The following is a 26,921-nucleotide window of genomic DNA, read 5'->3' on the forward strand; positions in this document are numbered from 1 at the left end:
TAAAGGATTTTTATACCACCCACTTAAAAGAAATGGATTGAGAATTCTTGTCTTATAAGCTTCACTGATCTAGAAAATTTGTGGGAGGGACTAAGTGAATCAGTATTCCATATTGGGATGATGTCTGGATATACAAGACTAAGTGGTTCTTGCTTTGCTCAGCTCTGTGGTAACTGAGATAAAACTGTGTTCTGGATTTGCATGGCTCTGCAGAAACCAACACCAAACTGTTACCAAGGACTGTGTTAAGTAAGGACTGCCTACATGCATGTTTCCTCTCTCTGGAACTGGAAGGATGGAAATACCAATTAAGAAATGTGAAGTTATCAACATACTTTCAGTCCATATGTTCTGTATGTTCTTGCACTAGGATTGGTTGCTTCCTTTGTGTCTTGAACCTACATTTTAATTTACTGTGTCTGGTAAGAACAAAATCCACTATACAACTATTACTCTATGGATGAGTACATCCATTTCTATAGAAACAGATGTATATTTTTCATACTATGCAAATAGGACATTTGTTTATAAAATAGTTCTGGCATATCCTTATTCCTTCCTTTAACTTCACTGTGCAGATTCAGGACATGTGCATTATGTAGATGGCAGAGCACAGAATAGCACTTAACAGTTAAAATTATTCTAGAACCCTGGCCAGTGTGCCTCAGTTGGTTGAGGGTTGTCCCATGCACCAAGAGGTCACTGGTTCAATTCCCAGTCAGGGCACATGTATGGGTTTCGGGCACGATCCCCCGTAGCGGGGTATGCAAGAGTCAGTCGACTGATGTTTCTCTCTCATTTCGAAGTTTTTTTCCCTCTCTCTCTCTCCTCCTTCCTCTCTCTCTAAAATAAATTTTAAAAAAAACATATTAAAGTTATCACAGATAACTTAAGATAGAAAAACTCAGACCTCTGTTAGTTTACTACAGATTGTACATCTTGATTTATTTGAAATTCTTTTTCTGAGACTCTGGTTGTCTTTGTAGGGAGACACACAGTATGTATTGCAGAATTCCTGGAAGGGCTGGCTCGACTGCACTTGAGGAACAACAGTAGCCCTTTTTGTTGGTGCATCTCTGAAACACAGGGATAAACACAATTTAATAACACTGCATTTTATTTTCAAATATATAAAAAATAATGGACAGTCTTCATTTTCTCATAATTTAATACTACGAATCAACTATAATTTGGGGATCTAGCAAAATCCACTTCTTGGTTTCATCACCAAGAGTTCCTAAACAAAATAGGAAGAAAAGACTTATAAATAAAAATATTTTACATCACAAGATCCTTGCCATAGATTCTGATGACTTTTAGAAGCAATCAAAAAGGTGGTAGCAAACCTTGACTGGAAGGCCCAGTTAGTTGGAGCATAGTCCCATACATCAAAAAGGTTGTGGATTCCATCCCTGGCAGGGGTGCCTACAAGAGCTAAGCAATCTGTTTCTCTCTCATATTGATGTTTCTTTCTTTCCCTTTTTCTCTCTTTAAAATAAAAACATATCCTCAAGTGAGGATTAAAAAAAAAACAACAACAGCCAAAACCGGTTTGGCTCAGTGGATAGAGCGTCGGCTTGCGGACTGAAGGGTCCCAGGTTCGATTCCGGTCAAGGGCATGTACCTTGGTTGCGGGCACATCCCCAGTGGGGGGTGTGCAGGAGGCAGCTGGTCGATGTTTCTCTCTCATCGATGTTTCTAGCTCTCTATCCCTCTCCCTTCCTCTCTGTAAAAAAATCAATAAAATATATTTTTAAAAAACAACAACAACAGCCCTGACCGGTTTGGCTCAGGGGATAGAGCGTCGGCCTGCGGACTCAAGGGTCCCAGGTTCAATTCCGGTCAAGGGCATGTACCTTGGTTGTAGGCACATCCCTAGTAGGGAGTGTGCAGGAAGCAGCTGATCGATGTTTCTAACTCTCTATCCCTCTCCCTTCCTCTCTGTAAAAAATCAATAAAATATATTTAAAAAAAAATAAAAACAACAACAACAGGTGTTAGCAACTTGGTAGAACTGAAGGAGATAGGGGATGGGCTGATGAGGCAGAGTTGGTGGCAGGGAGAGGGTCAATTTATTTCCATACCCACACTCCATTTTCCTGCTAAGAGTAAGGACAGTACAAATAAGCCTGCTGACAAACTCTGAACTCTGATCAACTCTAAGATAACTCAAGCTCAATTAACTTGAGGACACGTCTGCAACAGTTCTACCCATGAATTTATGCAGTTCTCCAATTACATTCAGAACACACATTTACAATGTCAGCATCAAGCATATGGAGAAAGTACAGCTTACTTTTTACACATTACATCGTGTTTTTTTGGAGTACGCTTATGAGAGAAGGAGGAAAGGCAGTTGGTAGAACAAAAGAGGTGAGCTGATCCTTTTCGTTGATAAGCTGTCTGTCCTTTCTGTAAAGGTTTTTTGCAGTTTGCACAAGTGATTTTAGCCGGTTTAGTAAGTTGCTGTTGGGCTGAAGACTGGCAAATCTGTTTAGGAAGTGAGCCCACTGGTGATAAAGAATCCACCCCTGGCTGTTTCTGATTACGCGGAAATGATGCTGATTGGGAGATCCAAGAATCTTAAAAATAAAACACAAGAAAAAGTCATGGAACAATTCAAAATTCACATCAGAAAAATATTTAAAAGTCTAAGAATAGTGAGGCAGCCATATAAGCAAGTGGTTAAGGCCAGGCAGTCTTGTTACACAATCCCAGGGGAACTACCCACTTTGTATTCTAAGTGAATGATACTCTATTGTGCCAATGATGAAAACGGTGGCCCTGAAATTGTGCAATTCGGTAGCCATCAACTCTTAAGTCAGAATCCAGGTTCAAAAGGTATGCTCTGAGATTACTAGATTGTACAAGTATATAAAACTATGTCTTGGTTTTCTGAACTACAAACTGACAATCATATCTAACTCATGAAAGTGTAACAATAAAGCCTTATGTTTGGTTCAAGGCACTTGCAAAAAATATTAGCCATTTTTCTTCTCTAGGAACAAAATACCAATACATTATAAAATAAAGCAAATATGAAAATACAAAGATAACTATAGAGTGTGGTATATGATTTCCATTTTCATAACAGCTTTCCCATTAACATTTTATTATGAAAAATTAAAAGTATATAGAGAAGTTGAAAGAATTGCACAGTTAACTCCTATATGCCCACCAAATAGATTCCACACCATTTTATAATTTTTTAAAATTAAAATTTTGGGGATAACATTGTTTAATAACATTATATAAATTTCAGGTATACAATTTTAAAATACATATGTATACTACATTGGGTGCTCATCACCCAAAGTCTAGTCTCTTTCTGTCACCACATATTTGACCCCCTTTACCCTCTTTGTCCTCCCTCCACACTACTTTACTATTACTACTTTACTACTTATGCTTTAACACATCTTTCTGTCTATACAACCCTAGAAATATTTTCTGTATTTCAAGTAATATGTAGACATCAATACATTTCCCTCCAAAATACTTTGAAATACATGTAATTTAGATGTAACATTTTAATATCCTTTATTTTTATTTTTTAAATACTTCTATTGATTTCAGAGAGGCAGGGAGAGGGAGAGATAGAAACATCAATGATGAGAAAGAATCATTGATCGGCTGCCTCCTTCACGCCCTCCACCCCCACCCAATGGGGATGGAGCCCGCAACCCAGTCATATGCCCTGACCAGGAATCAAACCTAGACCTCCTGGTTCATAGGTCAATGCTCAACCACTGAGGCACGCCAGTCAGGACCCTCGCCCCCCCCCCTTTTTTAATCCTCACCCAAGGATATTTTTCCATTGGTTTTTAGAGAAAGTGGAAGAGAGAGGGAAAGACAGAGAGAAACATCTAAGTGAGAGAAACACAACAATTGGTTGCTTCCTGCATGCGTCTTGACCAAGGACCGCGCTCAGGAGGAACCTGCAACCAAGGTACATGCCCTTGATAAGAATCGAACCTAGGACCCTTTGGCCCACAGGCTCCTATCCACTGAGCCAAACCAGCTAAGGCCTTTTCTTTTCTTTCTTTTTTTTTTTTTAAACATATTTTATTGATATTTTACAGAGAGGAAGGGAGAGGGATAGAGAGCTAGAAACATCGATCAGCTGCCTCCTGCATACCCCCCACTGGGGATGTGCCCGCAACCCAGGTACATGCCCTTGACCGGAATCGAACCCGGGACCCCTCAGTCCGCAGGCCGACGCTCTATCCACTGAGCCAAACCGGTTTTGGCTTTTTCTTTTTTTAATCCTTCTCGGAGGACATGCTGAGAGAGAGAGAAAGAGAGAGAGAGAGAGAGAAATATCAATGTGAGAAAGAAACATCGATTGGTTGCCTTCCATACATGCTCGCCACAAACCAGGTACGTACCCTGACTGGGAATTGAACCAGCAACCTTTTGATGTACAGGGTGATGCTGAGCCATTCTGGACATATCATTTATTTTTTTTTATTATTATTTTTTAAATATATTTTATTGCTTTTTTACAGAGAGGAAGGGAGAGGGATAGAGAGTTAGAAACATTGATGAGAGAGAAACATTGATCAGCTGCCTCCTGCACACCTACTATTGGGGTTGTGCCCACAACCAAGGTACATGCCCTTGACCGGAATTGAACCTGGGACCTTTCAGTCCGCAGGTTGACGCTCTATCCACTGCGCCAAACTGGCTAGACATAAGATTTATTTTTTAACATTTTAAAATTAATTTTTTTAGAGAGAGAGGAAGGAAGATAGAGAAACATCAATGTGAGAGCAAAACATTGATCAGCTGCCTCCTGCATGCCCTCCACCAGGGATCAATCCTGACACCCGGGCATGTACCCTGACTGGGAATAAAATCAGCAACCTTTAGGTGCTCAGGACATCACTCAACCAATTGAGGTAAACCAGCCAGGCTAGACATAACATTTTAAAGCAAGTCCTTCCACAATTACTTCCGAGCCTTCTAAAATATTTCATATGCATTAATATAGGAAAGTCTTTATACATGGTCTACCTGACCCCAATCATACATTATTGTTGCTTCAAAATTGTACAATTTGATGTACAGGTCATAGTGCTTCTCAAATGTTAACATGTATGAGATCATTTGGGAAGCTTTGATCTAAACAGAGATTCTAAACTATTAGGTCCTAGGAGGGGCTTGAGAATCTGCATTAATCGGATGTGAAACTTTGAGAAATGAGACTCTATTCAAAAGTAGCTTATTTGGCCCTAGCCGGTTTGGCTCAGTGGATAGAGCATCAGCCTGCGGACCAAAGAGTCCTGGGTTCGATTCCAGTCAAGGGCACATACCTTGGTTGCAGGTTCCTCCCCGGGCCCTGGTAGGGGCTTGTGCAGGAGGCAACCAATTGATGTCTCTCACAATAATGTTTCTCTCTGGCTTTCCCTCCCTCTTCCACACTCCCTAAAAATCAATGGAAAAATATCCTCAGATGAAGGTTAACAAAAAAACCTACACTAATAAAAGAATAAGATGCAAATTGACCGTACCTTTGTGACATCCACCAGCCAATCAGAAGTGAGTATGCAAATTAACCCAACAAAGACAGCAGGTTAATTTGCATATGTAGGTGCTGAGCAGCCAGGGGCGGGGTGGGACACCATGGCAACCACGCAGGCATTCCTCACTGCCCCAGCTGCTCCAGCCCTCTGGGCAGCATGGGAAGGCAGAAAGGCGGCTCTGGGCCGGAGCAAAGGCAGAGAGGCGACTCCAGGCTGGAGCGAAGGCAGTGCTGGCAGCCAGGAGAAGGAAGGCCCATTCTTGAACGAATCTTTCTGCTCGTGCCTCTAGTAATAAAATAAAGGTTGAGGAAAGATGGCTGCCGATGGGAAGGTAGGCTGCACGATAGTGTGTGAGTAAGAGAACGAAAGGAGAGTGTATGGATGTACGGAGAGTGTCTATTCAGGAGTGAGGGATAGTGTCTATATTCCAAGAGACTGTTGGGGACTGCCAGACCAGGCTCCCCTGACTGAGCAGCCTCCACTGCTGCTGAAATCTCTCCCGGAGTGACTGGCTCTGCCGCAGAGATCGTGCCACTTTGAAGGGGAGAGTGGCTGTGATTGGAAGCCTAGCCTTGCCTTCAATTGGGAAGAATTGGATACCTCCCAGGACCCTACAACCACAACACCCAGGGACCAGCTTCTAACCCACAAACACAGGTCTCAAGGATTGCGAATACATGGACTCCGATAAGCTCTGCACCTTCTCACAGAAAGGTCAGATTTCACCCAGAGAAAGGTGAGGTCTGCGATCCAGGCTAGAGAGAGAAATGCACACAGCGGGATTTAGAGTTCAGAGGAAGTCTGCGCCCCACAAAATCCGCGGACATTGGGACCAGTGTAGTCTGCGAATGTGGAAGGGGCTCCACAGGGCTGCTGACAGAAGGGAACTCTAGAAATCAATCCATAGCTGGGCTGGGCAAAAAAAGGCAGCCTGAAGCTTTCCCAGTAAACTGGCTAGGTTATGCCAGGGGAAAAAGACCTGCACAAAGACTTGAGCAGAGTCGTGCGCAGTGCCTGGGCGAAAAAGTCACGAGTTGGCACACTTACTCTGGCTTTTTTCTCTTTAAATCCTTGCTTTTGATTACTAAGCCCAGTACATAGTACAGGGGTGGGCAAACTTTTTGACTCGAGGGCCACAATGGGTTCTTAAACTGGACCGGAGGCCAGAACAAAAGCATGGATGGAGTGTTTGTGTGAACTAATATAAATTCAAAGTAAAGGAGCGGTGGGGAGAGCAAGAGAACCCTCTGCTCTTTCGGCTCCTCGGGCCGGATAGAACAGCCAAACGGGCCGGATCCGGCCCGCGGGACGTAGTTTGCCCACGGCTGACATAGGATAACCCAATTAAAAACACTCTCAGAGACTGCAGGGGAAAGTTGTTTTTGTGGATCCTGGGGAATCAGAGCAGGGAGAAACGATCAGAAAACGAGATCTGGGGCAGTCTATACCATCAAACCAGTATTAAGTGCAGCAGGGAAAACAAATTCTAAATACTGGGTAGAGAGGACTTATAGCTTCGGATGTCAATACAGAAACACTGCCACCCAGGGGTTGAATCACAAATTGACTCTTGTGTAAATGCAACCACAGGCAGGCTGAGAAACAAAGAAATACGGCCTGCTTGAAAACAAGATGTGGTTTACACCACAGACGAGCTGGGAATTTCAACACTGTCCTAACTACCTGACAGGAAACAGGCATGCGAACAGAACAGTAGAGGAAGTGAATGAGCTTCACTACTACACATTTTTATTTTGTACTTTTTACTTAAGAAACTAAATATTTTTTCTTTTTTTCTCACTTGATTTTATTTTTTCAATTATATTTTTATTGTTAATCAGTATATTTACTAAAATTATTTTACCTTTTTTTAAAGTTTCTTTTTTTTCCAATTTTTTAAAATAAATCTTTATTGTTCAGATTATTACAATTGTTCCTCTTTTTCCCCCCCATAGCTCCCCTACACCCAGTTCCCACCCCACCCTCTGCCCTTACCGCCCCCTCCCCCCACTGTCCTCATCTATAGTTGTACGATTTTTGTCCAATCTCTTCCCGCACCACCCACACCCCTTTCTCCCGGATAATTGTCAGTCCACTCCCTTTCTAGGCCCCTGATTCTATTATAGTCACCAGTTTATTCTGTTCATCAGATTTTTTTATTCACTTGATTTTTAGATTCACTTGTTGATAGATATGTATTTGTTGTTCATAATTTTTATCTTTACCTTTTTCTTCTTCTTCCTCTTCTTAAAGAATACCTTTCAGCATTTCATATAATACTGGTTGGGTGGTGATGAACTCCTTTAGCTTTTTCTTATCTGTGAAGCTCTTTATCTGCCCTTCAATTCTGAATTATAGCTTTGCTGGGTAGAGTAATCTTGGTTGTAGATTCTTGCTATTCATCACTTTGAATATTTCTTGCCACTCCCGTCTGGCCTGCATAGTTTCTGTTGAGAAATCAGCTGACAATCCTATGGGTGCTCCCTTGTAGGTAACTAACTGTTTTTCTCTTGTTTCTTTTAAGATTCTCTCTTTGTCTTTTGCTCTTGGCATTGTAATTATGATGTGTCTTGATGTGGTCCTCTTTGGGTTCCTTTTGTTTGGGGTTCTCTGCGCTTCCTGGACTTGTAAGTCTATTTCTTTCACCAGGTGGGAGAAGTTTTCTGTCATTATTTCTTCAAATAGGTTTTCAGTATCTTGCTCTCTCTCTTCTTCTGGCACCCCCATAATTTGGATGTTGGTACGCTTGAAGTTGTCCCAGAGGCTCCTTACACTAATTTCATACTTTTGGATTCTTTTTTCTTTTTGCTTTTCCGGTTGGGTGTTTTTTGCTTCTTTGTATTTCAAATCTTTGACTTGATTCTTGCGATCCTCTAGTACAGTAGTCAGCAAACTGTGGCTCGCGAGCCACATGTGGCTCTTTGGCCCCTTGAGTGTGGCTCTTCCACAAAATACCACAGCCTGAGGAAGTTTATTTTGAAGAAGTGGCATTAGGAGAAGTTTAAAAAATTTGTCTCTCAGCCCTAACCGGTTTGGCTCAGTGGATAGAGCGTCAGCCTGCGGACTGAAGGGTCCCAGGTTCGATTCCGGTCAAGGGCATGTACCTTGGTTGCGGGCACATCCCCAGGAGGGGGTGTGCAGGAGGCAGCTGATTGATGTTTCTCTCTCATTGATGTTTCCGGCTCTCTATCCCTCTCCCTTCCTCTCCATAAAAAATCAATAAAATATATTTAAAAAAAAAAATTTGTCTCTCAAAATAAATTTCCATCGTTGTACTGTTAATATTTGGCTCCGTTGACTAATGAGTTTGCCGGCCACTGCTCTAGTCCGCTGTTGGATCTCTGTATAATATTTTTTATTTCAGTCAGTGTATGCTTAATTTCTAGTTGGTCCTTTTTCATATCCTTGAGGGTCTCGCTAAATTTATCGGCCTTTTCTAGAAAATTCTTGAAATACCTTATAACCGGTTTGGAACTCTATATCCAGTCATTTGCTTCCCTCCATTTCTTTCATTTGTGATCTGTTTCTTTGTCTCCACATTTTGGCTGCTTCCTTGAGTTGATAGAGTGGCTTTGTGTGCTAGGTGTCCTATAGGGCCCACTGGCTCAGCCTCCCCAGTCACCTGAGGTGAACACTCTTGGTGAACTCCTTTGTGCGCTGTGTGCACAGTCTCGTTGTAGTTAAGCCTTGATTGTTGTTGGTATCACTGGGAGGAATTTACCTCCAGGTTAGTTGGCTGTGAGGATCAGCTGTGTCTACGATGGGAGAACTTCTGTGCTGGAGACACCCTTATGAGGCAAGACTTGCTTCGGTGGGGCTTTGGTGCTCACTGAGTCTGCCCCCTGAGTGTGTCCCTTATGAATCTGAGGAGTTGTAATCTGGATGGTCCCACTCTGACTGCTGGGGTACACTGGCTCTTGGATCTCCAAGGAGTTGATAAGTTAGCCTGTGCCTGAGGCCACCCAGCAGGAGTTATGGAGAGATCTGCAGATTCCTCTTCTTTGTTTGGGTTTTGGAGGTGCCCAGATGAGGCCCAGCTGTGAAGCAATGCAAGCTGCTGCGGGTCCTTGGTCCTTCTTTTGGATGTTCTTGGTCTCACTGACTCAGTTGAAGTTTGTTAGGTAATTTTAGAATTCAAAGGACCAGGCCATTCATATGCAAAAGCCTCTGCACTCAGCTTGCATGGGGCGGAGTCTCAGGACGGAGCAATCAGCAATGGCTTTGTGGGGCGGGATCTCAGGGCGGAGCAAACAGCAAAGGCTTCCCGTCAGTCCTGCCCTAAGAGGCCCGTGGGTCTCAGTGTCCCAGGGTAATCACTGCAAGCACCTCTGAGAGAAAGGCGCCCTCGAGTTTTGCCCGCTGCCAGACAGTCCTGTTCCTCCCCGTATGAGTCTGGGTCCCCAGAGTCTCGCCCAGAACTGGAGTTCAGCGTAGTCGGGAGCTTTTGTCTCCCTCCCAATTGAGAAAGCCAGCCGCGTACTCAGTTGCCAGTCCACTTTGCGCGCGCGCCTCCATACCTCTGCATTCCGCAGCTCCTCTGAGTCTCAGTGTGCTTTTCTCTTTCCTTCTAGTTGTAGAATTTCCACTCAGCCAGCCTGTGATTCTGGATGATGTCCCTTTTATCTTTTATTTGTAGTTTTGAAATTGCTGTGCCAGGCAGCAGGTTAGGTGTTTACCTATGCCGCCATTTTGGTTTCTTCTCCCCTTTTTTTAAAGTTTTATTTTATTTTCTCTTTATTTTATTTTATTAATAGTGTTCTACATTCTATTTTCATTTTTCCTTTAGCATCATTTTACTCTATCTCAACTTTACCTTTATGCAAACACTCTTTTCCTCACATTTCTTCTTTTATTGTCCTGTTTCTCTTACCATATTTCTGCTTTAGATTTTCCCTATTCCTTCTTTTCAACCGGTTAAAAATTCATCCTACTTATATATCCAATTTCCAATTCCCTGCTCCAAGTCCATACACATTTCTCTCTTTTCTCTCTTCACAATCCAAATTTATTTCCTCTCTTCCCTTTTATTTGTTTTTTAAATGTTCTATTTTGTTTTGTTTTGCCCTTCTTTCTCTCTGTCCTATTGTTGTTGTTAGTTTGTTGATTAGATTGTTTTTTTTGTTTGTGTGATTGTTTCTCTCTCTCTCTCTCTTTTTCTTTTTTTTTGGTCTGTATTTCCTCTCCTTGCTTGTTATTAGTTGTTGCTTGTAGTTTGTATTCATATCTGGGTGTTAGTTGTTTGCATTTTTTTTTGGATTAGTTATTGTCCTGTTGGAGTTTTCTCCCCATATAAATAACTTTCCTCCTTATTTTTTATTCTCTTTCTTTTCTCTCTTACTTTTTGTCATTTTCTCAATATCATTCTTGTACTTTTTTTTAATCCCCAAATACTTTTTTTTCTGGTGGTCACCTTTATTTGGGGTTATTAGTATCGTGAAAACATTTGTTTTCAGTGTGTTTTGCATTGTGCCTTGTTGTGTTGTATTTTGTGCCTTTAAGTCAACACAGTAGAAAGAGAGCTACATAACCAGACACCCGGAGGGGAGAGACCATGGGGAGAAAAAGAAACAGCCCGCATGAGAAAGAAAAGGAGGCATCACCAGAAAATGAAGTAAACAAAATGGAGGGAAGCAATATATCAGAGAATGAATTCAGAGAAATGGACGTAAGGTCGCTGAAAAGGTTGGAAGACAAATTCAACAATATGTGTAAGAACCAAGAGTAAATAAAGAATCAAGAAAAAATGAAAAATGACATGACTGCAATAATGAACTCAATAGAAAGCATCAGCCCTAGCTTGTCTGGTTCAGTGGATAGAGCGTTGGCCTGTGGACTGAAGGGCCCAGGGATCAATTCCAGTCAAGGGAATATGCCCAGTTGCAGACTCAATCCCCAGTAGGGGGTGTGCAGGAGGCAGCCAATCAGTGATTCTCTCTCATCATTGATGTTTCTATCTCTCCCTCTCGCTTCCTCTCTCTCTCTAAAAATCAATAAAAATGTTTAAAAAAAAGAAAGCATCAACAGTAGACTAGAAGAAGCGGAGGACTGCATCAGTGAGCTAGAAGACAAGGTACAAAAAAATACCCAAGCAGAGCAGCATCTAGAAAAAAAGCTTAAAAAACAAGAGGAGAGCCTAAGGGAACTTTGGAACAACATGAAATGAAACAACATCTGCATAATAAGGGTGCCAGAAGGAAAGGAAACTGATCAACGAATAGAAAACCTGTTTGAAGAAATGACAAAAAACTTCCCTGTTATAAGGAAGAAATAACTAACACAAGTCCAAGAAGCTCACAGAGTCCCAAACAAAATGAACCCCAAAAGACCGACACCAAGGCACTTTATAATTAAATTGGCAAAGACCAAAGAAAAAGTAAGAATCTTAAAAGTGGCCAGAGAGAGACAGAAAGTTACCTGCAAAGGATCCCTCATCAGACTAGTGACTGATTTCTCAACAGAAACACATCAGGCAAGAAGGGAATGGAATGAAATATACAAACTCATGCAAAGAAAGGGTCAGAATCCAAGAATACTGTACCCACCAAGGCTATCAATCAAAATTGAGGATGAAATCAGGAGCTTCACAGACAAAAAAGGACTAAGGGAGTTTATCACCACCAAACCAACAATGCAAGAAACGCTAAAGGGTCTGCTGTAAAAAGAAGAAATAGGAAGCGAAGAAGGAACACAGGCATAAAAAATAAAAATGGCGACAAACAAGTACCTATCAATAATAACTTCAAATGTAAATAGATTAAATGCCCCAATCAAAAGACATAGGGTAGCTGAGTGGATAACAAAACATGACCCATATATCTGCTGTCTACAGGAAACCCATCTCAGAAAAAAGGACTCACACAGACTGATGGTGAAGGGATGGAAAAGGTATTTCAGGAGAATGGAAATGAAAAAGAAAAAGCTGGGGTAGCAATACTTATATCTGACAAATTAGATCTCAAAGTGAAGGACATAACAAGAAATAAGGAACGCCACTTCATAATACTAATGGGAGCAATCCAACAAGAATATATAACTCTTGTTATATATGCACCCAATACAGGAGCACCCAAATACATAAAGAAACTTCTGGAGGATATCAAGGGAGAGATTGACAGCAATACAGTCATGGTAGGGGACTCTAATACCCCACTAACACCACTGGACAAAATCCTGTAAACAAAAATCAGCAAAGAAATATCAATCCTAAATGAAACACTAGATCAGATGGAATTAATTGACATCTTCAGAACATTTCACCCCAAAGTCACAGAATATACATTCTTCTCAAGTGCACATGGGTCATTTTCAAAGATAGACCATATATTGGGACACAGGTAAAGTCTCTTCAAATTCAAGAAGATATAAATCATATCAAGCATCTTCTCAAATCGCAATGGCATAAAACTAGAAATCAACTACAATAAAAACAATAAAAAAAATCAAACACCTGGAGGCTAAATAGCATGCTATTAAACAATGACAGGGTTACCAGAGAGATCAAAGAAGAAATAAAAAGCATCATGGCAACAAACAACAATGAAATCACAATATCCAAAATCTATGGGACACAGTGAAAGCAGTCTTGAGAGGGAAGTTCATAATTCTACAGGCCTACCTCAGAAAACAATAAAAAATGGTAATGAACTATCTAACCATACAACTCAAAGAGTTAGAAAGAGAGTAACAAGAAAAGCCCAGTGTAAGCAGAAGGAAGGAAATAATAAAGATCAGAGCGGAGATAAACGACATAGAGTCCAAAAAAAAAACAACACAAAAGATCAATGAAACCAAGAGATGGTTCTTTGAAAGGATAAAAAATATTGATGAACCTCTAGCCAGGCTCACCAAGAAGCAAAGAGAGAGGACCCAAAGAAACAAAATCAGAAATGAAAGAGGTGAAGTAACAACCGATCCCACAGAAATACAAACGATTATGAAAAAATACTATGAACAACTCTATTCCAACAAAATGGACAACCTACTACAGTGGTCGGCAAACTGCGGCTTGCGAGCCACCTGCAGCTCTTTGGCCCCTTGAGTGTGGCTCTTCCACAAAATACCACGGCCTGGGCGAGTCTATTTTGAAGAAGTGGCGTTAGAAGGAGTTTAAGTTTAAAAATTTTGGCTCTCAAAAGAAATTTCAATCTTTGTACTGTTGATATTTGGCTCTTTTGACTAATGAGTTTGCTAACCACTGACTTAGATGAAATGGACATGTTCTTAGAAAAATACAACCTCCCAAAACTCAACCAAGAAGAATAAAAAAACCTGAATAGGCCGATAACTACTGAAGAAATTGAAACAACGATCAAAAATCTTCCAGCAAACAAAAGCCCTGGTCTGATTGGCTTTGCAGGGGAGTTCTACCAAGCATTCAAAGAAGCACTAAAACCTATCCTCCTCAGACTATTCCAAAAAATTCAAAAGAAAGGCACACTTCCAAGCTCTTTCGATGAAGCCAGCATTACCCTAATCCCAAAACCAGACAGAGACACCACAAAAAAAGAGAGCTTGAGGCCAATATCCATGATGAACATAGATGCTAAAATCCTCAACAAAATTCTAGCAAATCGGATTCAGCAATACATTAGAAAGTTCATACACCATGACCAATTGGGATTTATTCTGGAGATGCAAGGATGGTACAATATCTGCAAATCAATAAATGTGTTACATCACATAAACAAACTGAGAGACAAAAATCACATAATCATATCAATTGATGCAGAAAAAACATTTGACAAAATCCAACACACTTTATTTTATTGATTTTTTTACAGAGAGGAAGGGAGAGGGATAAAGAGTTAGAAACATCAATGAGAGAGAAACATTGATCAGCTGTCTCCTGCACATCCCCTACTGGGGATGTGCCTGAAACCAAGGTACATGCCCTTGACCGGAATCGAACCCGGGACCCTTCAGTCCCCAGGCCGATGCTCTATCCACTGAGCCAAGCCAGTTAGGGCCCAACACACTTTCTTGATAAAAACTCTCAGCAAAGTGGTAATAGAGGAATCATACCTCAACATAATAAAAGCCCTATATGAGAAACCTGCAGCCAACATCATACTCAATGGGCAAAAACTAAATCCATTTCCCCTAAGAACAGGAACAAGACAAGGATGCCCACTTTCAGCACTCCTGTTCGACATAGTACTAGAAGTACAAGTCTTAGTGATCACACAAGAAGAAGAAATAAAAGGCATCCAAAATGGAAAAGAAGAAGTAAAACTGTCCTTATTCGCAGATGACATGATAATATACACAGAAAACCCCAAAGACTCCATCAAAAAACTACTTGACCTAATAAATGAATTTGGCAATGTAGCAGGATACAAAATTAACACCCAGAAATCTATGGCCTTTTTATACACCAATAATCAACTCACAGAAAGAGAAATGAAAAAAAAAAAATAATCCCATTTACCATTGCAACAAAAAAATTAAGATACCTAGGAATAAACTTAACTAAGGAGGTAAAACCTCTACTCAGAAAACTAAAGGACGTCCAAAAAAGAGATAGCAGAAGACATAAACAAATAAAGAATATACTGTGTTCATGGGTTGGTAGAATCAACATCATTAAAATGTGCATATTACCCAAGGGTAGGTTCAATGCAATCCCCATTAAGATACCCAAAGAATATTTCACAGACCTAGAATAAACTCCCCCAAAATTCATCAGGAATAAAAAAGACCCCAAATAGCTGCAGCAATCCTGAGAAAGAAGAACAATGTTGGAGGGATCACAATACCAGATATCAAGCTATATTACAAAGCCGCTGTTCTCAAAACTGCCTGTTACTGGCACAAGAACAGATATATAGAGCAATGGAACAGAACAGAGAGCCCAGAATTCGATCCAAGCCACTATGCTCAATCAATATTTGACAAAGGAGGCAAAAGCATACAATGGAGTCAAGACAGTCTCTTCAATAAATGGTGTTGGGAAAATTGGAAAGATACATGCAAAAAAGAAAAAAATGAATCTAGACCACCAACTTACACTATACACAAAAATAAACTCAAAATGGATAAAGGACTTAAACGAAAGATGAGAAACCATAAAAATCTTAGAAGAAGCCATAGGCAACAAAATAGCAGACATATGTCGTAGCAATATCTTTACTGATACAGCTCCTAGGGCAGTGGTCGGCAAACTGCAGCTCGCGAGCCATATGAGGCTCTTTGGCCCCTTGAGTGTGGCTCTTCCACAAAATACCATGGCCTAGGCGAGTCTATTTTGAAGAAGTGGCGTTAGAAGAAGCTTAAATTTAAAAAATTTGGCTCTCAAAAGAAATTTCAATTGTTGTACTATTGATATTTGGCTCTGTTGACTAATGAGTTTGCTGACCACTGTCCTAGGGCAATGGAAACTAAAGAGAAAATAAATAAATGGGACTACATCAAAATAAAAAGCTTCTGCACAGCAAAGAAACCATCAACAAAACAAGAAAGCCCACTGCATGGGAAAACATATTTGCCAACGTCATCTTCGATAAGGGTTTAATCTCCAAAATTTATAGGGAACTCATACAACTTAACAAAAAGAAGATAAACAATCCAATAAAAAAAATGGGCGAAGGACCTAAATAGACACTTTTCAAAAGAGGACATAAAGAAGGCCAAGAGATATATGAAAACATGCTCAAATTCAGTAATCATCCAAGAGATGCAAATCAAAACAACAATGAGGTACCATCTCACACCTGTCAGAATGGTTATCATCAACAAATCAACAAACAACAAGTGCTGGAATGGATGCACAGAAAAGGGAACACTCTTGCACTGCTGGTGGGAATGCAGACTGGTGCAGCCACTGTGGAAAACAGTATGGCGTTTCCTCAAAAAATTAAAAATGGAACTTCCATTTGACCCAGTAATCCCACTTCCAGGAATATATCCCAAGAAAACACAAACACCAATCAGAAAGGATATAAGCACCCCTATGTTCATAGCAGCACAATTTACAATAGCTAAGATTTGGAAACAGCTTAAGTGCCCATGAGCAGATGAGTGGATTAGAAACTGTGGTACATCTACACAATGGAATACTACGCTGCTATAAAAAAGAAGGAAATCTTACCATTTGCAACAGCACGGATGGACCTGGAGAGCATTATGCTATGCAAAATAAGCCAATCAGAGAAAGATAAACATCACATGATCTCACTTATTTGTGAAATGTAATGAACATCATAAAATGATGAACAAAAATAGATAGAGACAAAGAAGCATCGAACAGACTGTCAAACTTCAGGGGAAGGCAGGGGAGGGCTGGATGGGGGTAAGACAGTGGTCGGCAAACTCATTAGTCAACAGAGCCAAATGTCAACAGTACGATTGAAATTTCTTTTGAGAGCCAAATTTTTTAAACTTAAACTTCTTCTAACGCCACTTCTTCAAAATAGACTTGCCCAGGCCGTGGTATTTTGTGGAAGAGCCACACTTAAGGGGCCAAAGAGCCGCATGTGGCACACGAGCCGCGGTTTGCTGGCCACTGGGGTAAGAGATCAACCAAATGACTTGTATGCATGCATATAAGCATAACCAATGGACACAGACACTAAGGGGGTGAGGGCATGTGCAGGAGGAGCGGAGGAGGCTGGGGGGAGGTCAATAGGGGATAAAGGAGACATATGTTCTACTATTTGTAATACTTTAAACAATAAAAGAAAAACACCTTAGCTTTGTAGGTTCAAAAAATATCACTGATAATTTATGCAGTGAGAAAGTATCAGAAATATAAAATACAGTTTTGAATTACTGAAATAAAAGGATGACAATAATTTTAAAAGTCCAAGAATAATCAAAACTACATTCAAACAGAAAGGGAAGAACCAAGATGTTGGAGTAGCCAAATGTCAGTACTCGCCCACTTCCCACAACCACAGCAAAATTACAACTGAAATACAGAACCACCATCAACCAGAACTGCCTGAAAGATGGCTGAATGGAAATACTACAACTAGAGAAGTAAAGAAAAAAGCACGTTGAGACTGTGGAGGAGCAAAGGCACAGAACAGGCTGCTGCAACACACATGTGGGCCGTTTTTTAATCCTGCAGAGATTGCCCCTGCAGAGGCCGCCAGAAGGAACAAGGGGTCCCAGCCCCACATCTAGACCTCCCAGAGTCCTAGAGCTGGGAAGATAAGCCCCTGTAACTTTGGGCTGTAAAAACCAACAGGGATTGTGCCTGAGGGAAACAGAGGCTGCTGGAGATCCAAACGACCCTCTTAAAGGCGGGGAACAAACTTACTTGGACTAGCTTCCTCTGGCACTGAGGACCCAGACACATATGGGAGGAACCAGATTGTCTGGCATCGGGGCAAGAACTCAGCAGTGGATTTCTACCAGATCAAGGTGCTCTCAGGGGTCACTGTTCCTATTCCAAGACCTCCCTTGCCCCAGGGCAGACTGGAAACCATATCTGAGTCTCCATCAACCTGGCGCACACAGTTTACTCCATATTGGTGATTCCCTGAGACCCCACCCTATCCAATTTACAGCTCCACAAGAGCTGTTTGCAGCAGCTTTTCCATATGAATGGCCTATTCTGGCTCAGGCTTCAGACTTTGCTAAAAATCTCAAACAAGCTACAGCTGATGGCAATGAGCCCCAAGCCTATCAATATAAGGACCAATATCCGGCACCAGCACCAGCCTGCATTGCTGCATAGCTGAGTCTTGCCTGGGCACTTCCAAATACAAATACAATACAAATAGGAGGATGCTGCAGATCTCAATGTAGCTACTGCTGGGTGGCCCTAGGCAGTGGCTGACTTTGCACCTCCCTGGAGACCCAAGAGCCAGTGCACCTGGTGATCAGCTTCAGACCATACCGGATTATAAATCTACACTTCCACAAGTGAAACACTCAAGGGGTAGTAGACTCAGTGAGCACCACAGCACTACTAAAGCAAGTCCTGCTCCATAGCAGTGTTTCCTGCACAGCAGCTCTCCCACTGTAGTCGCAGCTGGTCCTTACAGTCAGTTAGCCTGGAGGTCAATTCCTCTCAATGAGGCCAACAGCAATCAAGTCTCAACTACAAGACCTTTCACACAGTCCACATAGGGATGCACTGCAGCTCAAGTGACTGGAGTGGCTGAGGCACTGGACCCAAAAGGATACCTATTACACAAGGTGACTCTACCAACTCCAGGAGACATAGAAGCTCTATCCAATACATAGAAACAACACAGGGAAGCAGCCAAAATGTGGAGACAAAGAAACATGTCACAAAGAAACATGTCAGAAATATAAAATACAGTTTTGAATTACTGAAATAAAAGGATGACAATAATTTTAAAAGTCCAAGAATAATCAAAACTACATTCAAACAGAGACTGTGGAGGAGCAAAGGCACAGAACAGGCTGCTGCAACACACATGTGGGCCGTTTTTTAATCCTGCGGGAGATTGCCCCTGCAGAGGCCGCCAGGAGGAACAAGGGGTCCCACCCCACATCTAGACCTCCCAGAGTCCTAGAAATGGAAGAAAGCAAATTACTGAATACAGAGTTCTAAACCATGGTTACGGTTACTCAAGGATCTTCATGTAACCTTTAAGAAACTTAGTGATACTTTTAAGAATCTTAGTGAGAATGCCAAGGAAAAGGACCAGTCAGAAATTAAGCATACACTAACTGAAATAAAGAATAATTTACAGGGATTCAACAGTAAGTAGAGGATTCCAAGAATCAAATAAACAATTTGAAATATGAGGAAGCAAAAAACACCCAATCAGAAGAGCGAAAAGGGCCTCCAGGTCTCCAATGAGAGATGCTCAAAGGTTTCAGTGACCTGCAGCTACAAGGTGCCCTGAATCTGCTTTCAAATGCATCTGAAGTCAAAATGTCCTCCCCATCCACCCAGGCTAAGCCCTCCAGCCCCAGTAACTCAACCCCCCAGGCTAAGACCTCCAACCCCAGTAACTCAACCCCCAGGCTAAGACCTCCAACCCCAGTAAACCTGAGTCTTTTTTTTTTTAATAAATCTTTATTCAGATTATTACAATTATTTCTTTTTCCCCCCATAGCTCCCCTCCACCCCTTTCCCACCCCACCTTCTGCCCTTACCTCCCCCCCACTGTCCTTATCCATAGGTGTATGATTTTTGTCCATTCTCTTCATGAACCCCCCCATACCCCTTTCCCCCTGAGAATTATCAGTCCACTCCCTTTCTATGCCCCTGATTCTATTATATTCACCAGATTATTCTGTTCCTCAGGTTTTTAATTCACTTGATTTTTAGGTTCGCTTGTTGATAGATATGTATTTGTTGTTCATAATTTTTCTCTTTACTTTTTTCTTCTTCCTCTTCTTTAAGAATACCTTTCAGCATTTCATATAATACTGGTTTGGTGGTGATGAACTCCTTCAGCTTTTTCTTATCTGTGAAGCTCTTTATCTGCCCTTCAATTCTGAATGATAGCTTTGCTGGGTAGAGTAATCTTGGTTGTAGGTTCTTGCTATTCATCACATTGAAAATTTCTTGCCACTCCCGTCTGGCCTGCATAGTTTCTGTTGAGAAGTCAGCTGACAGTCGTATGGGTGCTCCCTTGTAGGTAATTAACTGTTTTTCTCTTGCTGCTTTTAATATTCTCTCTTTGTCTTTTGCTCTTGGCATTTTAATTATGATGTGTCTTGGTGTGGTCCTCTTTGGATTCCTTTTGTTTAGGGTTCTGTGGGCTTCCTGGACTTGTAAGTCTATTTCTTTCACCAGGTGGGGGAAGTTTTCGGTCATTATTTCTTCAAATAGGTTTTCAGTATCTTGCTCTCTCTCTTCTTCTGGCACCCCCATAATTCTGATGTTGGTACGCTTGAAGTTGTCCCAGAGTCTTCTTACATTATCTTCAACTTTTTGGATTTTTTTTTTTGCTTTTTGCTTTTTCGGTTGAGTGTTTTTTGCTTCTTTGTATTTCAATTCTTTGACTTGATTCTTGGGTTCCTCTATTCTGTTTCTGGGTCTCTGTATAATATTTTTTATTTCAGTCAGTGTATGTTTAATTTCTAGTTGGTCCTTTTTCATATCTTCGAGGGTCTCGTTATATTTATCGGCCTTTTCTAGGATATTCTTAAAAAGTCTTATAACCGTGGTTTTGAATTCTATATCCAGTCGTTTGTTTTCCTCCATTTCTTTCGTTTGTGATCTGATTCTTTGACCCCGCATTTTCACTGATTCCCTGAGTTGGTAAGGTAGATATTTGTGCTAGGTTTCCAATATGGCCCAGTGGGTCTGCTTCCCCAGTTAACCTGAGGTGGACACTCTTGGTGCACCCCTTTGTGGACTGTGTGTACAGCCTTGTTGTAATTAAGTCTTTATTGTTGTTGGTATCACTGGGAAGAATTGACCTCCGGGCCAGTTGGCTGTAAGGATCAGCTGTGTCTATGCTGGGAGAAGCCCGGTGCTGGAGACAGCCCTATAAGATTAGACTTGCCAAATTGCAATAGCCTCTGTGCTCAGCTTGGATGGGGTGGAGTCTCAGTCTTGGCTTCCTGTTAGCCCCGCCCCTGCGCGCATGTGCGCTTTCAGTCCTCCGCCTTCCCCAGCTCGAGTCTCCGCCTGAGAGTCCAGACTCCCCCCACAAGAACGTAGGTCCCCAGGTGCTCGCCTGGAACCGGGGTTCAGTGCAGTCAGAACTGGGGCACAGTGCCGTCAGGAGCCTCTGACTCCCCTCCACCAGGGAAAGCCCGCGGCTTCCTCCGCAGCCCTTGTGCGCACTGGCGCGAGCGCGCTTTCAGTCCTCCGCCTTCCCCGGCTCCCGAGTCTCCGCCCGAGAGTCCAGACTCCCCCCACAAGAGCGTAGGTCCCCAGGGGCTCGCCTGGAACCGGGGTTCACTGCAGTCAGAACTGGGGCTCAGTGCAGTCAGGATCCTCTGACTCCCTTCCACTAGTGAAAGCCTATGGCAACCTCCGCAGCCTTTGTGCGCACTGGCCCGCGTGCGCCTTCAGACTTCTGCCTTTCCCAGCTCGAGTCTCCGCCCGAGAGTCCAGACTCCCCCCGTAAGAGCGTGGGTCCCCAGGGGTTTGCCCGGAACTGGGGATCAGTGCAGTCAGAACTGGGGTTCAGTGCGGTCGGAGGCTTCCTTCCCCCTTCCGCCAGAGGAAGTCAGCCAGGCTCTCAGCCGCCCTTCCTCTCTGCGCGCACAAAGCCCCTTTGCCGTACCTCCAATTCTCTGTGAGCTTTTCTCCTACCTTCTAGTTGTAGAATTTTCACTCAGCCTGCTTTCCTGTGGTTCTGGATGGTGTCCGTTCTGTCTTTTAGTTGTAGTTTTGAAATTGTTGTGCGAGGCAGCAGTTTAGGTGTTTACCTATGCCGCCATCTTGGTTTCTCCCAAACCTGAGTCTTTTTTGACAGGGACATCGGAGACTAGCGAGTTGGTCAAATTGTCTTAGAATTGTTTGCAGATATTGTTCACAAAACTGCAGAAAATTTGCATGCATTGTGTATAGGAGAAAAATTCACTGGACCCACCACTGGGAAACCTCTCCTTTGAATTATTAAGAAATTTATGATTCAGGATGGAGACTTCTCAAATCAGAAGGGGACAGGTGGAGAAAGTATTATGGTGAAAAGTTTGAAGATGAAAATTTCTTCATAAGCATAACCAAGAGGGTTTATTGAGCATGGCAAATATAAGCTGCAATACAAATGGTTCTCAGTTCTTCATCACAACAGTTCCAACTCCTCATTTGAATGGGAAACGTAATATTTGGCTAGGTAATTAAAGAAATGGGTATGGCAAGAATTCTAGAAAATGTAGAAGTGAATGGTGAAAAAACTGCCAAATTGTGTGTTATTGCAGAATGTGGAGAACTGAAGGAAGGGGGTGACTGGGGAATATTCTCAAAAGATGGTTATGGTGACAGTCATCCTGATTTCCCTGAGGATGCAGATATAGATTTAAAAGACATAAAGTATTATTAATAACAGAAGACTTAAAAAACACTGGAAATACTTTTTTCAAATCCCAGAACTGGGAGATGGCCATTAAAAAATATACAAAGGTTTTTGCCATAGGTGATTTGGCTCAGTGGATAGAGCTTTGGCCTGCAGACTGAAGGGTTCCAGGTTCTATACTGGTCAAGGGCACATGCTGAGTTGTGGGCTTGATCCCCAGTAGGGCGCATGCAGGAGGCAGCTGATCAATGATTCTCATTATTGATGTTTCTATCTCTCTCCCTCTCCCTTCCTCTCTGAACAAAAATATATTTAAGTGTTTATATATATATATATGTGTGTATACACACACACACACACACACACAAAGGTTTTAAAATATGTGTAAGGTTCAAAAGCTGTTATTGAGAAAGCAGAGATTTAAGCTGCAACCTGTAGCTTTTAAGTTGCATGCCCAATATTGGTGATTGTAAACTGACGATGTCAAATTAGCAGGGAGCAACTGACAGTTGTTTGGAGGCTCTTGAAATAGATCCATCAAATATCAAATATCATAGAGGTCAAGGATGGCAAGAATTGAAAGAATATGACCAAGCATTGGCTGATCTTAAGAAAGTTCAGGAGATAGCACTAGAAGATAAAGTTATCGAGGCAGAATTGCTGAAAGTCAAACAAAAGATAAAGGCACAGGAAGATAAAGAGAAAGCAATGTATGCAAAAATGTTTGCTTAATAAGGAATTCACTTAAGCTAAAATATTACACATTGATGTTTAAAGACAATAAGAAAATTTAAGGGATTTTGTTTATTTAAATATGGTCCCTAATGTGTTTCTTTGATACCTCAGTTCCCAATTGTTTATAGTTTAGGAATACTGATACTGGTTCACTCTTAATAAAGTGATATAATGTATACTTTGCCCTCTCATGGCCATCTGAATTAGTCACAAAGAATAATCGTGTTCAACCTATTTTTAAAATAAAGATACCTCTTGGTGAATAAACAGATGAAAGCTTAAAAATGGAAAAGGGGCAAAAAGGAAGAAGAATCTAAAAATATGAAGATAATGTAAGGAGCCTGTGGGACAATTTCAAGCATAACAACATTCACATTATGGAGGTTACAGAAGGAGAAGCAAGAGAGCAAGATATTCAAAACCTATTTGAAGAAATAATGACAGACCTAGCTGGTTTGGTTCAGTGGATAGAGTGTTGGCCTGTGGACTGATGGGTCCCAGGTTCAATTCCCGTCAAGGGCACATGCCCGGATTGTGGGCTCGATCCCCACTGTGAGGCATGCAAGAGGCAGCCCATCAATGATTCTTTCTCATCACTGTTGTTTCTATCTCTCTCTGCTGCTCCCTTCTTCTCTGAAATCAATAAAAATATAATTTAAAAAAATTCTAAAACAAACAAAAGAAAAAATGACAGAAAACTTGCCCTACTTGGAAAAATAGACTTACAAGTCAGGGAAGCACAGAGAGAACCAAATAAGAGGAACCCAAAGAGGACCACACCAAGACACATCATAATTACAATGCCAAGGATTAAAGACAAAGAGAGAAATTTAAAAGCAGCAAGAGCAAAGCAGTTAGTTACCTACAAGGGAGTGCTCATAAGACTGTCAGCTGATTTCTCAACAGAAACTATGCAGGCCAGACAGGAGTGGCAGGAAATATTCAAAGTGAATACTAGCAAGGACCTACAACCAAGATTACTCTATCCAGCAAAGCTATCATTTAGAATTGAAGGGCAGATAAAGAGTTACACATAAAAGAAAAGGCTAAAGAAGTTCATCACCACCAAACTAGTATTACATAAAATGTTGAAGGGTATTCTTTAAGAGAAAAAGAACAAAAATATGAACAATAAAATGGCAATAAATACATACTTATCAACAATTGAATCTAAAATTAAAAATATACAAACAAGAAACCTAATGAACACAATAAACTGGTGAATAAAATAGAATCAGAGGCATGGAAATGGAACAGATTCACGATCCTCAGAGGGAAGGAGAGCAGGAAGGATGGGAAGAGATTAAACAAAGATATTATATGCTTATATGCATTACCTACAGACACAGAAAAAAGGGTGGCAAAGACATGGAGTGGGGCAGGAACCAGGTGGAGACACATAATGGGGGTATGTGAAAAGAGGGACATCTGTAGTACTCTCAACAATAAATATTTTTAAAACAACAAAGAACAACTACATTCAAACAATTTTCCAATTCTCAATTATGCCCACAATTTGAGTGAAATGAGTATAGTATTTAACTACAGGCTGATTTTTTTATATCTAATTATTCCATTATGCTATGCTTTTACATTGAAAAGCACCTTATTCATCCACATCAATATTAAACAAAAAACTACAATTTAGCCTAGAAGGTGAAAAATGGGAACACTGAAACATCAAAGAAATACATGGCAACAAGTGTTGTGGTTTTAACTCCACATAAGAGCATGCATGAACATTAAGATGGAATTCTTGCTTACACAAATACACATCTAAAATTTAGGGCATAATTACAAAACAAAAAATATTTTATCCCTAACCGGTTTGGCTCAGTGGATAGAGCGTCAGCCTGAGGACTGAAAGGTCCCAGGTTCGATTCCGGTCAAGGGCATGTACCTTGGTTGCGGGCACATCCCCAGTAGGAGGTATGCAGGAGGCAGCTAATAGATGTTTCTCCCTCATCGATGTTTCTAACTCTCTATCCCTCTCCCTTCCTCTCTGTAAAAAATCAATAAAATATATTTTATAAATATTTTAAACAATGAAAGAAATAAGTAGAACCAAAATAATTTTCTTTTATTTTAAATTTAATAAATCTTTATTGTTCAGATTATTACAGATGATTCTCCTTTTTCCCCCCATAGCTCCCCTCCACCTGGTTCCACCCCACCCTCTGCCCTTACCTCCCTCCCACTGTCCTCATCCATAGGTGTATGATTTTTGTCCAGTCTCTTCCCATACCCCCCACGCCCCTTTCCCCCTGAGAATTATCAATCCACTCCCATTCTATGTGCCTGATTCTATTATATTCACCAGTTTATTCTGTTCCTCAGATTTTTAATTCGCTTGATTTTTAGATTCACTTGTTGATAGATATGTATTTGTTGTTCATAATTTTTAAAAAAATATATTTTATTGATTTTTTTACAGAGAGGAAGGGAGAGGGAGAGGGTCAGAAACATCAATGAAAGAGAAACATCAATCAGCTGCCTCCTGCACACCCCCCACCGGGGATGTGCCCGAAACCAAGGCACACGCCCCTAACTGGAATCGAACCTGGGACCCCTGAGTCCGCAGGCCGACGTTCCACCTACTGAGCCAAACCAGTCAGGGCTGTTGTTCATAATTTTTATCTTTACTTTTTTCTTCTTCTTCCTCTTCTTAAAGAATATCTTTCAGCATTTCATATAGTATTGGTTTGGTGGTGAATTCCTTTAGCTTTTTCTTGTCTGTGAAGCTCTTTATCTAACCTTCAATTCTGAATGATAACTTTGCTGGGTAGAGTAATCTTGGTTGTAGGTTCTTACTATTCACCACTTTGGATATTTCTTGCCACTCCCGTCTGGCCTGCATAGTTTCTGTTGAGAAATCAGCTGACAATCGTATGGGTGCTCCCTTGTAGGTAATTAACTGTTTTTCTCTTGCTGCTTTTAAGATTCTCTCTTTGTCTTTTGCTCTTGGCATTTTAATTATGATGTGTCTTGGTGTGGTCCTCTTTGGATTCCTTTTGTTTGGGGTTCTGTGCGCTTCCTGGACTTGTAAGTCTATTTCTTTCACCAGGTGGGGGAAGTTTTCTGTCATTATTTTTTCAAATAGGTTTTCAGTATCTTGCTCTCTCTCTTCTTCTGGCACCCCCATAATTTGGATGTTGGTATGCTTGAAGTTGTCCCAGCGGCTTCTTACACTATCTTCAAATTTTTGGATTCTTTTTTCTTTTTGCTTTCCCAGTTGAGTGTTTTTTGCTTCTTTGTATTTCAAATCTTTTACTTGATTCTTGCATTCCTCTAGTCTGCTGTTGTCTCTCTGCATAATATTTTTTATTTCAGCAAGTGTATGTTTAATTTCTAGTTGGTCCTTTTTCATATCCTTGAGGGTCTCGTTGAATTTATTGGCTTTTTCTAGGAAATTCTTGAAAAACCTAATAACCGAGGTTTTGAACTCCATATCCAGTTGTTTGTTTTCCTCCATTTCTTTCGTTTGTGATCTGTTTCTTTGTCTCTGCATTTTCACTGCTTCCCTATGTTGGTAGGGTGGCTTTGTGTGCTAGGTGTCCTATATGGGCCAGTGGGTCGGCCTCCCAGTTACCTGAGGTGGACACTCTTGGTGCACCCCTTTGTGGACTGTGTGTACAGCCTTGTTGTAGTTAAGTCTTGATTGTTGTTGGTGTCACTGGGAGGAATTGACCTCCAGGCCAAATGGCTGTGAGGACCCGCTGTGTCTATAATGGAAGAACTGCTGCGCTGGAAACATGCTTAG

General features: G+C 41.3%; 1 protein-coding gene and 1 pseudogene across 4 annotated transcripts in view; one reads left to right on the forward strand and one right to left on the reverse strand.

Moving 5' to 3' along the window:
* Window positions 1-26,921, reverse strand: part of ZMYM5 (zinc finger MYM-type containing 5) — a 68,410-nt gene that overhangs the window by 17,140 nt on the left and 24,349 nt on the right. For all 3 annotated transcript variants that reach the window (XM_080661031.1, XM_080661033.1, XM_080661032.1), the window contains 2 exons: window positions 2,297-2,582; window positions 911-1,076 (listed from right to left, as the gene is read on the reverse strand). In XM_080661031.1, the coding sequence (XP_080517157.1) occupies window positions 911-1,076; window positions 2,297-2,582 (452 nt within the window). The remainder of the gene's footprint in view (window positions 1-910; window positions 1,077-2,296; window positions 2,583-26,921) is intronic.
* Window positions 19,306-23,158, forward strand: LOC308243306 (peptidyl-prolyl cis-trans isomerase D-like; annotated as a pseudogene). The gene is made up of 3 exons: window positions 19,306-19,417; window positions 21,871-22,546; window positions 22,816-23,158. The product of its transcript is annotated as a peptidyl-prolyl cis-trans isomerase D-like (transcript).

This window comes from Plecotus auritus (genome assembly GCF_963455305.1).
Source record: "Plecotus auritus genome assembly, chromosome: 3".
NCBI lineage: Eukaryota > Metazoa > Chordata > Mammalia > Chiroptera > Vespertilionidae > Plecotus > Plecotus auritus.